Raw genomic sequence first — 12,893 nt, 5'->3', positions numbered from 1 at the left:
ATTAGCCATAGGAAACCCGAGTATCTCGAGATGCGCAGAACGTATGCGCAGTAACAATAGTATAGCAGAGAATGGTTTACAGTCAAAACGCCCCCAACAGATTAGGTATAACACCCCCTAATGGAAGACACGTCAGTGTGCTTTTTTTGCCATATGACATCTTTCGACATGCTAGATAAACAGTTTGAAGACCGTTTTAAACTCTACAGGCTGAATTTTAATATATCGAAGTTGGGCTATATTGAAGGCTGTTTCAGTGCCGCAATGTATTGTGCTCGAAAGAAGTGTCACAAAAATTAAAGTTGAAACACTTTTGCTATTTTTTTCTGTTGTTTAATGTTTGCCGTCCATAAAAAAGTCTTTCCGGATAGCATGTGGCAACATCACAGAAAACTTGACGTCACAATATCGCTATCTATGTCGATATCGAAAAATATGCCGTAAATATCGCACTCGTATCGGATCGATTTGAAAAAAATGGTATCTGCTCACGCTTAAAAAAAATCGTATGTGTAAACAAGTCGTTACAAACACCCGGTCCTCGTTCGCGACAACTTTATTTTGGCTCGAGGTGGTCTTATTCTTGTAAAGGCCGACTGCACTAGTATATACATAGGACTGAATAGCAACTGAAAGCCGCCGGCTTATTATTGCAGGGAACTCAACTGCAGAAAGACTTGAAGAAAGACGAAGCTGATATAATCAGCAAACAGAAACAGTTGAAAAAAGCCAAGCAAGATTACACTTCTCTACAGAAACAGCTTAAGGCTGAACTGAAAGGTCTTCAGGTAAGGCGGCATGGTTTGGAAAGAATATTAAGCCGTTTTACGTTAATTGCTCGCCATTTTGACCTGGGTTAAGGTCAAGTATGGCGCGAAATACAATGTTTGTTTGTTTAGTTTGGTAAGATTTCTTACAAGAGCTGTTTTCTTTACACAGGAAAGTATTGAGAGGCTGGAGAAGGATAGGGGCAAGAAAAAGGATATTATTGAAGACAAAACGGTGAGCTTACTCGCTTTTGTTTAGACTGCCGTCTATCCTATTTCATCTTTGCCATCCCAGACTGACTCACTGACTGACTGACTGACTCACCGACTCACTGACTCGCTGACTGACTGACTGACTCGTTGACTGACTGACTGACTGACTCGCTTACTGACTTCAAACTGACTGACTGACTGACTGACTGACTGACTGACTAACTGACTGACCGACTGACTGGTGACTAACTGACTGCTGTCTGACTGACCGACTGACTGCTGACTGACTGACTTCTGACTGACTAACTGACTGACCGACCCACTGACTGCTGACTGACCGACTGACTGACTGACCCACTGACTGCTGACTGATCGACTGACTGACCGACTGCTGATTGACTGACCCAGACTGCTGACTGACCGACTGACTGACCGACCGACTGACTGCTGACTGACTGACTCCTGACTGACTGACTGACTGACTGACTGACTGACCGACTGACCGACTGACTGCTGACTGACTGACTTCTGACTGACTAACTGACTGACCGACCCACTGACTGCTGACTGACCGACTGACTGACTGACCCACTGACTGCTGACTGATCGACTGACTGACCGACTGCTGATTGACTGACCCAGACTGCTGACTGACCGACTGACTGACCGACCGACTGACTGCTGACTGACTGACTCCTGACTGACTGACTGACTGACTGACTGACTGACCGACTGACCGACTGACTGCTGACTGACTGACCTCTGACTGACTGACTGACCGACCGACTCAGTCAGTCAGTCAGTCAGTGACTGACTGACTGACTGACTGACTGACTTCTGCCTGACTGATTGACTGACCGACTGACTGCTGACTGACTGACTGACGGACTGACCGACTGACTGACCAACTGACTGACTGCTGACTGACTGACTGACTGACTGACTGACTGACTGACTGCTGACTGACTGACTGACTGACTGACTGCTGACTGACTAACTGACTGATTGCCCGACTGACAGATACACTGATTGACTGACCGACCAACAGACTCGCTGACTGTTGACTGTTGACTGTTGACTGACTGACTGACCAACTGCCTGGCTGACTGTTCGCTGATTAACTGTTGACAGACTACTGTACTTGTTACCAGTAAGATTCCAATGCCCGTGGCTGACTGACTGACTGACCGCGACTAATTGACTAACTGTTGACTGACTGGCTGACTAACTGACTGCTAACTGAGTTTCTGACCGGCTGACTCACTGCCCGACTCGCCTACTGAGTGACTGGTCGGCTGACTGACTGACTGCTTGATGGGCGGAAGGAGAGACTGCCTTAATGTCCCCAATATCCAAAATTGTCTACTTTCTGCGACACTTGAATAAGAAGGCTTGGAATATCGTGCAGAATGCTACCTCAGATTTGTTGATTTAACTTAGGGACACGAATGATTTATTTCTTCTTTTCGCAGCCAATCTTCAAGGATCTCGAGGCTCAGTTCAAAGAAAGAACTCGAGAATTTGAGACAACGAAAAAGAATATAGTTGGTAAGAAATCAGTTGTATCCAATCATAATGACTTTTGGCAAAGTTAATAAAGGGGAATGGTTATGAAGCCTGACCAACGTATCCTGATTAAATAAAAAACTAAGTTTGATGGAATTTAATCTTAGTTCATGAAATTGATCCTATAACCTTTTCACTGTAGTAAAAAACCCAGCTCATGAATGCTAAGTGAACTTTTGTTTATTTGTTTGTTTTCTATATCGAAGACCTTAAAAACAAAAAAGCGAGCTTGGAGACATCTGTTCAGCGGGCTCAGAGGGATGTGGAAAAGTTAGCAGGGCCTCAGGTTGTATAAATTCTCCTCATTGATTTTCATGCACTTATTTGACGCTGTTGTGTTGTGTCACTTATTAGAATTTTGTAGGAAGCCCAAAAGCAAGCGCGGAAGTAGACTTGCTTACAAGTCGAGCCTAGAGAGCGCGAAGCGCGATCGTCAGAGCTCGGTTCTATTCAATGAGAAGCGAGCGAGCGACTTTGAGAAAGTCTAGCGCGGAAGTCTCCTCTTCCCTCCCCTTCCCCCCCCCCCCCCCCACCACTCCTTGGCGTTTGCGTTCGTGTCATCCCCCGTGATTTTTATTTCGCTCGCGCGCTGAACAATGTTATGAGAAATAAAAGTCCCTGAACAGGCTACTTAGGACCTAGCAAGAGGGTTTAAAATAGCCTGCGTTTGGCAAGCAAAATATCACAGGTAGGGTTACCCTATCACTCGGGTCAATCATGCTACAAAGCGCGAAGCGAACGAAAACCCTTAGAATTAACAGCACGACGCGCGGCGCCAAAACGGGAGCGCTTCAACACGGTAACACATACTTTGTGGTACCGTGTAAACACCCTCTTTGAAATCTTATTGTTAAGAGACAGCATATGTCAGCACTCGTTAAACACGTCTGTGTTTTATCAACAGACTCGATTGCACCAGAAGTTACGTGAAAGACGGGTGGAGGCCTTGGATCAACTCAAGAGCCAATCAGAGGACGTTAAGAAGATTGAAACGACGATCTTTTCTTCCGGTCAGCGGCTAGGAGCTGTACTGAAGGAAAACCAGAGGTAAGAAAGCTAAGCCTGCTGGGAAGACTGTATTTCTTTCCGTCTTCACAAATTTGTTGAACATTTCCACTGAGCAAGCAATAACAACAGAACAACTAAAATTTAACAGCGATTACGGCGCGCGCGAAGTATCTAGAGTTGGCTAACTTTGAAAGACGTGATTTAATTTTCTCTTTTTTGTTTCTCTTGCATGTTGGAAAAGATTCAAACAGGTAAGCTACAAAGTAGAATTATAAACCGTTGATTGTGCTTTCGTCTTGCCTTCCATGTGTAGTCCAGGCTTTGTCCAACTGACAAGTCCTTTTGCAGTTCGACTCCTTAGAGAGAACACGGATTTTGTTTTTCTGCATGAGTATGCCTCTGTCACTGACTGAAAAAAATTACAAATTTCTTTTATTTTTCAGGCCATCAGGCAACTGGAAGCGGAACTTGAAACCACCAGGAAAACGATGATTGCAAACACTGGAACGAAAGACGTATTGGAAAAAGAGTTGCTGGATTACCGCGGTAACTCGTTATTTTTTTCCTCTCGGGGCGTAATCAATTTAGAAACTTGAGGAATTAACGGTGTTACTGTCTTTTTTTTTAGGAACGCTACAAGAAAGCTGGAAAGAAGATTTTCTTCTTGATAAAGTTAGTATCTAAACAAGGCGATTCGCTATAAAAGGGCAAGCCCCTCCTTCATTTCACGCCTTTGTGGGCGTGAGATGCAAATTTAGACGCTGTTCAACCGGGGCAAGTTGTTGACTCAAACATCCTCTGAAAAAAATATGCCTCAAAATTTTATAATCTCACCATATCAAGTTCTAATTTGTTTAACAGGGTTTATTCTGAAAATTAAGCCAATTTTATCGGTAAGGGCGGTAGAAAAAGACGCATTTTTGTCAGTTGATTACACTCTGATGGTTGATTGACAACTGTATGTGAGAATGGCCAGGCCAGGCCCCTTTTGTACCGGGACATCCTGTTTGAATGTGTTGATAAAATGAGAAGCTGTCGGAATTTCTTATCTTTTTATAGCATAAGTAATCGTAACCGAAAAAACTCGACATCTCCTTTTTTTCTTACAACAGATTTACGCTGAACGAGATTTGAAGATGCTTGACGACATTGAAAGACTTCAAGAGGAGACTAGCGTGAGAGAAGAAAGGTAAGAAGGGCCTAGGTAAACGGGGACGCAAAAAAGCGCTATGTAGTTGAAGCAAATCCACTTCAATACAGCTTCACGCATGCCTCTACACCAAAGAAATACTTGGACCAAATAGCGTCGGTTTGTTGTGGGTAGCGTGAATTTTCTTTTTTTTTTTACTAAGGCTTAATTGAACGTTGTGTTTAAAAAAAGCTTTCCATGAAATTGTAGGTTCAAACTCCAATATTCAATCCAAACGAAAACGGGAAAAATAGCAAAACAACAAGCGTAAAAGGAACTAAAAAACTCTTGCCAACTAGAAACTTTCCACACGCGTCAAGAAATGCGTACGGGTCCAATCTCGTTGCCAGAGTCTACATTCCTTTCGGTCAGCGCCAAGGGAGCAAGACGTGTGGCCGCCGCTGGCCTAAAGCCTGGTTTATACGTACGACGCAGCATAAGCATACGCACAAGCATAAGCACAAGAAACCTACGTGTAAACCGGTGCGACGCAAGCATAAGCGCCTTGTGCTTGCGCTTGTGCTTATGCTTGCGTCGTCCCGGTTTACACGTACGACGCAACGACGCAAGCATAAGCACAAGCACAAGAGAATGGAACGATTTCCATCTTGTGCTTGTGCTTATGCTTGCGTCGTTGCGTCGTACGTCTAAACCGGGACGACGCAAGCATAAGCATAAGCGCAAGGAAAAGAAACTGAAAAACAGTGACAAATTGTCAGCGTACAATCTAGTTTCTCATGCGTTGCCATTTTCCGCCATGTTGGAATCAAATCTCGGCTGCTTCTGCGCTTGCGTATGTCACATTATGCTAATGCTTATTGCACTTGTAAACATCCTTGTGCTTGTGCTTGTGCTTATTCTTATGCTTGCGTCGTACGTGTAAACCAGACTTAAAACGCGCGCGGTCTCTGGGAACGAGACTTGTACGGGCCTTGCGTGCGCAGAGTTCTCCTTAAGGGGGAAGTAGACTCAAAGAATTCCAACAATTATTTTGTCATGTGTTATGTTTTATACGATGTTTTTTTATTAAAATATGAGAACCGTTAATTTTTTGCTGTTCAATCTTCTACCTAGGATCGATGGGATCCATCAACAACTGGAGGAACAGCTTTCCGTGCTGGCTCATTTTATTGATGGCGTGGCCAACCTAAGACCTAAAGGTTTGTAGTGTTTATTTTTCATCATCATCATCATCATCAGCCTCAGCCTCGCTTGTCGCATAGGGTATTGTTTATTCTTGTTTGTTGTGAAAATGACATTTACGCGGGACATTTCGATGCGAAATTCTTCGGCGATGTTGCGACTTTATTGCCGAGAGCAGAGCGGCCCTTATCTAGCCCCTCACTAACCCAGATCGTAATATTCGTTCTCCTTACTTCTATTCGATTGTCCTGTTTAACAGAGAAGCAAGCTGATGGTTGAAAATTGGGGAAAATTAACATTTGAACTGTGAGTTTAACTTGTAACTGATGCCGCGAAATTTTAGCTAAATGTAATAGATTAGAAATCTGGCCAACAGCCAGCTAAGATCACTTTGAAATTAGTCGCTAGATGCTAAATAACTAAAGCATTTTAGCTGGCAACCGAGAAGGGAGCATCGCTGAGATGAGAACGATAGTGACATGCTGTCAACTTCTATGTCATTATAGCGAATTTTCTTTCCCTACTTAGACTGTGCTCATACTATACCGGATAGCTTTTGTATCAGCCCGAGAATTGAAAACTATCCCGCAAGGGACCTTTTTCTCGGACGTGAAATGCCGATTTCGGAATGATTTTTGGGCCGGCGGGAGCCCTGACTCTGATTCGCCGTCCGGTTAATCTCTTCTCCGCAGAGGCCTTTTTCGCGCTAGAGCGGAGAGAAATAAGGGACTTGAGAGAGGGAAATAACGAAGCTGCTGCACCCCGTTTCGGTTCACACTGTGCTAGCACAAAGAATCGATCCGGTATAGTGTGAACACAGACTTAACGATATGACTCAGTTCGAATTTTTTGGTTTTCATTTGCAGACACTGGTGAATCTGATCGGAAACCGGAAGGTAAGAAACGGCGAACTCAATTTTGCATTGTGATAAACGTAAAGGATTTGATTCGTCTCCAGACATTTTACCGTCTCGATTTAAGGTCCTTCTCATGCCGATTTTGAAGCCATCTTTTTGATTTGCCCACGTGAAAAATCGTTTTCGACTCCTGCATAACAGGAAGGAAAGTGCAAAGACTCAATCAGGCAGTAGACTGGGAAAACGCAAAACAGACGTGAATTTACAAAGTGCCAACTCGCTCAGCTACTGAATATCGGATACGTGGATCGGCATCGGCCCGTCTTCTCAATAGGCCATTCCCGAGTTGCTTCGAGCCTCATTATTAAGCAGCACACCTTGTTACATCGATTTGAATTCTTCGCCTGACCACTTGTGCACTTTGCTTTGAACCTCATTATATAAGAGAGGCAAAGTGCAAAGCTTTTCATAAGAAAGTTAGTTTTCACTCATATGCAAACAAAGCAAATTGTGTGATGAGGTGACAAGGTGTGCTCCTTCGTTATACAATTCCAAAGATACCAAATAACAAAAGCCAAATTAGTTTATTCCAGAGATAGAAACAATTAGAAAGATGCTATGATTATAACAAATTAAAGCCAATTGAGTTTAACCCCAGAATAAATACAATTACAAACTAAGTTAAATTTAATTTCAAACGGCTATAACAACAAACTATATGTAACAAAAACGTTATATAACGAACGATTATAATAATTGCAAGCTAGGTAATTGATTGGTTTTATGATATTATTGAGAATAGAGTTCAAAGATTTACATTAACCTCTTCCGTTCGTACCGAAGACTAACGCAAAGAATACTCGTTTGCAGTCTAATGATGTAGAAGAACTCATGAAACGTTGTTTTTTATCCATTTGTCAGATAAAAGAAAAGCAAAACCTGGAGTGCCCACGCACCATTCTCCTCCACTTTCACCCAAAGCTCCCAAGTCACCGACGCGAAGAAAATCCACTGGTGATGTTACGGCCGATTTATAAAACAAATGCTGAGAAAATTTCAGTTCAAGTTTGACATGAAGTTGGCTTTGATCACTTGCTCGGCGAAGGTTAATTTATTTTGAAATTGTAAATAGTTATTTATAAAATAAAGATTGCTTCGACTGAACCTTTTCAAAAAAAGAGATGTATTTACTGGTTAACGGGTACTTCTACTTTGCCTTTAGTTTTTTATTTATTTATTTATTTATTTATTATTTTTATTGTATACATAATTAACATCTTACACACTACTTACAATTACAAAATAAACCTACTAACTTACGTGATACACATACAGCTGTTTCGACAAAGGTTGTCCAAAAAAGCGTTGTATACAAATACACGTTTATTAATTTACAAGGTAAAGCTTACGTGAATTCTTTACTTTGGGTTTATGGTCGCGATTTCAGATAATCAAATGGCTGGAAGGCTTGAGTTTATTTCTTTTTCCGCGCTTTTTTCTAGGTTGCTAAAATAAGTGAATACATCAAGCTTAAGTGTAAAGTACTTAGAAACCCTTTCACCACAGTCAAAGCTCAACTCATTCGTAGAGACCGGACTCTTTAAAAGGTAACCTATGATAAAAGTGAACTCGCGCTCTGATTGGTTGAAGGCAAGGTTTTTGTACATTCCTGCAATCTCGTTCCCAGAGCCCTCGTTACCTGGACAAGGGTAACGAGGGCTCTGGGAACGAGATTGGCTTACCTGCGCAACAGAATGCGCAGACGGGAAGAAACGTCCGGGGGGAGGGGGGGAGGGGGGCATCCTCCGATTTTTTTTTGTTGGGCTGATGTTTTTCGCCGATTACACAACGATTACAGACACGGTACTTCGTCAATGTTTTCATAGAATAATAAGATTTTAAATTTAATATTCAAATTTAATATTCAAAGCTAACAAAAATTGACTTCTGTTTAGAAACATTTGTCACCAAAATTACTTATCGGGCCCGGTAAGTAACCGGGTCTTTCGAGAAACGGGCCCCTGGCCTCTAAAGTTCATGGGCGTTTTTCAGATCTGGTTTCTAGAATCCATATACCCGTTTTAAGGCTTTCAGACCAAAATGGTTAAAATCTGTACCCTATTTCAGACCAAAACAGCCCAAAAACCATACCCCTGGGCGCCGCACATCCATATAAAGCTTATATAGGTGAGTACACCCCCCCCCCCCCCCCCGGGGGAAAGAGCTCTGGAATCGAGATTAGCAGAGATGCCAGAACGCTATGAAAAACACTAGGATAAATTTTCCGAGGGTTGTTTTGTAAAGGAAATAGAAAATAATTTTCCGCCTTTCCATAAAATTAAGAGAAAGTCTCGTAGTTTGTTTGAACACGAAAGAGTGCTTAACAATATTCGCTTGTTTCCTCAAACAGTTTCGCTTTCTCCTAAACTCCTACTTGTGCTTCGAAAACTATACTTTCTGGTAAGATGAAAGAAGAGGCTAGGTTTTTTGGGTCTCGAAACAATGACTTTTCTATCTGCAAATTGGTAGAAGTTTGTTAATTTTAGTTTCCTCGAGTCGCAATTTACAACGCAGATAAGAGGTGCGGTGCAGTACAGTGTAGGAGAATCTTTCTCTCTAAACAACCACTCCACATTATTAAAGAAAGTAAGCTTAGTAACGAACGAGAGAAGGCACAGATCCCGTTTGAATCCAGGTTCACAAAAGCTCTTAACTCTCAGCATACGCCCGCGGTACCATCTGCTTGCTCTTGATCATACTACATATAGCATATCATATAGCTACCACAAAAAAAGGACGGACAAAAGGTATTTTATTTAAATATGAATTCCCGTTACAACTGATATATTTTGTTTTGCATTTTTCATTTCTTTTTACAAATAAAGTATCATTAAAAATGTAGTGCAACTTGCTTTGCATTTGTTGCCGGCTTCCGAAAAATGGTTAAAAAACAACAAAAAATTGCAAAATCCAATTTGTTGCGCTGCGGCTCACGAATTTGCCATATTTCCGCGGAAAGTTTAACGTCCTTCTCCTAGTAAAACTTGTCGCCCCTGATTCTAAGAGCAAGCTGCAAATCTCGAGGCATAATGGTCACCCTTCGTGCATGAATAGCGCATAAATTCACATCATCAAAGACTCCAACGATGTATGCCTCGGCAGCTTCTTGCAGTGCAAGCAAAGCAGAAGGTTGAAATCTCAAGCCTGGGGCAAAATATTGTGAAATTTCACGAACAAGGCGTTGAAAGGCCAGTTTGCCAATCAATAGCTCCGTGCTCCGCTGGTGTCTGCGAATTTCCCTCAGCGCCAGCGTTCCTGGGCGGTATCTTCGTATTTTCTTTATCGGACGAGTGGTGATTGGAAGTGCTGTTATCTTCAGTGGGGAAATTGGAAGAGGTGATGTGTATTTGTCTTCAATTCCTTCGTTTTTGGCCAGCAAGAAAGGTTTTGGAACAAATCGGTGATTTACCCCCATTCTGCGCTTCTCCATGGTCTGTTTTATCCTTACCATGTTTGATCAAGGTGCTCTCAAACTCCTGTCTGTCTAAACAAAACAAAAGAAGAAAGTCCGGCTTGAAAGTGAGTATAAATTCGACTTGGACAGATAAAAACAAAAACTTAAAGACTACCTCAAAGAGAAAGAGTTTGTAGAAATCCTTTTATGACCTTTTACCCCTTGGTACCCCCCGTAGTCTCTAGACGAACCTGTTTCCCTCTTAAAAGTAAATTGTTTTATCCGCTCTTCAGTAACCTGTATATTAATACGGCTGTATCTAAGCTTATTTCCGTAAGATTCAACTATATAGTAAGCTCAATTCTTCGTTTTCTCTTCCTGGACTACCTATGTTTGCAGTTAAAACCAGAAGTCATTCAGTATATTTGCTTTATAAGCTCACTTGCAAAAAGAAAAGTTTGTGCTGTATACTTACTACCAAGATTCGATTCACGCTCTTGCTTTCTTTTAGTAAAAGCGGAGTTTCCAATTTTAAAAGGGGCAACAAAACAATAACAAGTTTTTTAAAAATTTTAAAAAAACAATGTTACAAAGTTCTTGAATTGGCAACCGACGCCAACTCTTTGGAAATGGCGGGAAAACAATAATCACTTCCGGTCACGTGATGATACTTCTTACTTCCTTGGCTGAGCTATACGGTGTCACGCGAAGAAACCAACGAGGCCATCTATTTTGAGCAACGGCATGGAAAGTTCTTTTGCAACTTTTGCCTTTGTGTTGCCATTTTTAGTTTTTGCTTGCGCAGAAGTTGATATTTCTGTGGAAAATGTAGACATTCACTCGCCGTTTTCAGAGGAAATTGGCAACGATTTTGGCAATAGAGTTTTCACAAAGGAAGAGTTGGGAAAATACAACGGGGAAAACGTAAGTTTGAGCTTCTTTTTTTGTAACGTAGTGCTATTAAAATGGAAGTACTATTTTATAGCCTTTGCTTGAATAATCATACACTTTATAAGTTAGAATAAATCAAGGCTTTGGGAGAAATAGAACATTGGAACCTGTAGATGATCGCGCGTTCATTTGTTTAATTATATGCAAACCTGTATAAAACTTTTAGCGTATTGTTTATGCGGAAAATATACCTTGGTTAGCTTGATTTTTAAGCATTGGTTTCCCCGTTTACTTATTTTATTCTTCTGATAATACAACCTGCCTCAGGCTTACTGGATTTAGTTGTCCAAACGTGATAATTTCGTATGAATTTGACAACAATATCATCCCACGTTCCTTCACGCGCGTGACTTGGTTAATTAAATTGTGATTTGTTTTATATTTCGACAGCCCTCTCTACCCATTTACGTTTCAGTCAAAGGAATTGTCTTTGATGTTTCAGACGCCAGGGGTAAGAATGCCGCATTTTAATTCACTTTCAAATTCAATTCAAATTTTATATTGAGCAGGTATGTCTGAAATCTTACTGGATCGAAATCAAGCGTGACCTTCATAATTCTTCTTTCTTTTTGTGAATTTTCTTCTTTTCTAGGAGTTTACGGGTCTGGAGGGAAGTATAATGTATTTAGCGGTAAGGATGCTTCAAGGGCAATTGCAAAATGGTCTATGTCAGAAGAAGATATGAACGATAATCTGGTAAGAAAAAGATGCTTGCAAGTATGACGTCATTAATCTATTCAAATAGCTAAAATGTACCCTTTAAACTTGTCGGGAAGCAGAGTGGCGCAGTGGAAGCGTGCTGGGCCCATAACCCAGAGGTCCGAGGATCAAAACCTCGCTCTGCTAGACTCTTTTTTTTCCTTCATTTTAAATGAAGACATTTTCTCCCTTACTTTTCTAACTTTTTCCCCGTCTGCTCACCAAAATAAAATTTTGCTTAATTTTTTTCGTACCAACTAGGAAGACTTATCGGACGAAGAACTAGCGCGTCTGGATGATATCTACGACAAGCTTTATCTGACGAAGTATCCTAAAGTGGGTTACCTGGAAGGACATGAGCCACATCACGAAGATAACCTCACCGTGAAAAAGAACGAAAATATCGAATTATAAGCACTTAGCACAGATTGAACCAGGCACTTAGAACATGTTAGAAATAGGTGAAAAGTTGTACTTTGAAATCCCGATCTTTTAGACTAGTAGAGGTTGTAACTATTTTACATAACATCACGGAATTCGCGACTACCATGTCTCACCCTTAATGAAATCTTGATCCCCGGTCTCAGATGTTGCAAACACTGTATCCCGATCCCTGCGAAATAAAATCCTGTAGCTACAATCTTGGACAAATTAAGAATAAGAAATTTACCCCCTCCTCCCCCCCCCCCCCCCCCTCCTCCCAAAATCAATGATGAATTCGCACGCAAAGCAAAGCGCGACATTTTTCCATCATTTGAAATGGGGGAGAGGGGTGGAGGGGTGGTCTTAATTTTTCATTTGATCTGACCAAGATTGTAGCTAATGTGAACACAGGTCCCATCTATACTATTCAATTTTATTACCTGCCCAATATAGAAATAAACACATACACTTTTTTTTATTTGCATTTTTCATTTGTTTGTTTTCAAGGTGGAATACCTGTGTTTTTTCACAGCAATTCAGTATTTTATTGTTAGTATTGAATTTCCTCTTCAGAAATGAAAATTTCTGGTTAATACCTTTCATTTGGATGGCCACCCACATCC

At 41.3% G+C, this 12,893-nt stretch overlaps 2 protein-coding genes, 1 long non-coding RNA gene and 1 other non-coding gene across 4 annotated transcripts in view; 3 read left to right on the top strand and 1 right to left on the bottom strand.

Moving 5' to 3' along the window:
* Window positions 1-7,915, top strand: part of LOC146482329 (coiled-coil domain-containing protein 175-like) — a 23,462-nt gene extending 15,547 nt beyond the window's left edge. Inside the window, exons 18-29 of the mRNA XM_085107168.1 lie at window positions 657-788; window positions 940-1,002; window positions 2,453-2,528; window positions 2,753-2,832; window positions 3,451-3,593; window positions 3,796-3,805; window positions 3,998-4,100; window positions 4,183-4,226; window positions 4,667-4,743; window positions 5,818-5,903; window positions 6,753-6,782; window positions 7,665-7,915. Of these exons, the coding sequence (XP_084963294.1) occupies window positions 657-788; window positions 940-1,002; window positions 2,453-2,528; window positions 2,753-2,832; window positions 3,451-3,593; window positions 3,796-3,805; window positions 3,998-4,100; window positions 4,183-4,226; window positions 4,667-4,743; window positions 5,818-5,903; window positions 6,753-6,782; window positions 7,665-7,780 (960 nt within the window). The 3' untranslated portion in view covers window positions 7,781-7,915. The remainder of the gene's footprint in view (window positions 1-656; window positions 789-939; window positions 1,003-2,452; window positions 2,529-2,752; window positions 2,833-3,450; window positions 3,594-3,795; window positions 3,806-3,997; window positions 4,101-4,182; window positions 4,227-4,666; window positions 4,744-5,817; window positions 5,904-6,752; window positions 6,783-7,664) is intronic.
* A 1,622-nt stretch (window positions 7,916-9,537) lies between these two features.
* Window positions 9,538-10,795, bottom strand: LOC146482328 (uncharacterized). The gene is made up of 3 exons (XR_014864103.1): window positions 10,673-10,795; window positions 10,495-10,584; window positions 9,538-10,287 (listed from the first exon to the last, which is right to left on the bottom strand). It is a non-coding gene; the product is annotated as an uncharacterized LOC146482328 (long non-coding RNA).
* Window positions 10,796-10,901: 106 nt separating this feature from the next.
* Window positions 10,902-12,748, top strand: LOC146482326 (uncharacterized). Its single transcript, XM_085107167.1, has 4 exons — window positions 10,902-11,121; window positions 11,539-11,599; window positions 11,741-11,844; window positions 12,109-12,748. The coding sequence occupies exons 1-4, from the start codon at window positions 10,942-10,944 to the stop codon at window positions 12,259-12,261; spliced, it is 498 nt and encodes a 165-aa protein (XP_084963293.1). The 5' UTR covers window positions 10,902-10,941; the 3' UTR covers window positions 12,262-12,748.
* On the top strand, window positions 11,923-11,994 carry Trnam-cau (transfer RNA methionine (anticodon CAU)). The gene has a single exon. It is a non-coding gene; the product is annotated as a tRNA-Met (tRNA).
* Window positions 12,749-12,893: the final 145 nt, after the last annotated feature.

The sequence above is a fragment of the Pavona decussata genome, unplaced genomic scaffold (assembly GCF_977016875.1).
Source record: "Pavona decussata unplaced genomic scaffold, jaPavDecu1.1 SCAFFOLD_46, whole genome shotgun sequence".
NCBI classification, from domain to species: Eukaryota; Metazoa; Cnidaria; class Anthozoa; order Scleractinia; family Agariciidae; genus Pavona; species Pavona decussata.
Note: the sequence above shows the minus strand (reverse complement) of the source record. Positions and strands in the feature narration are given on the sequence as shown.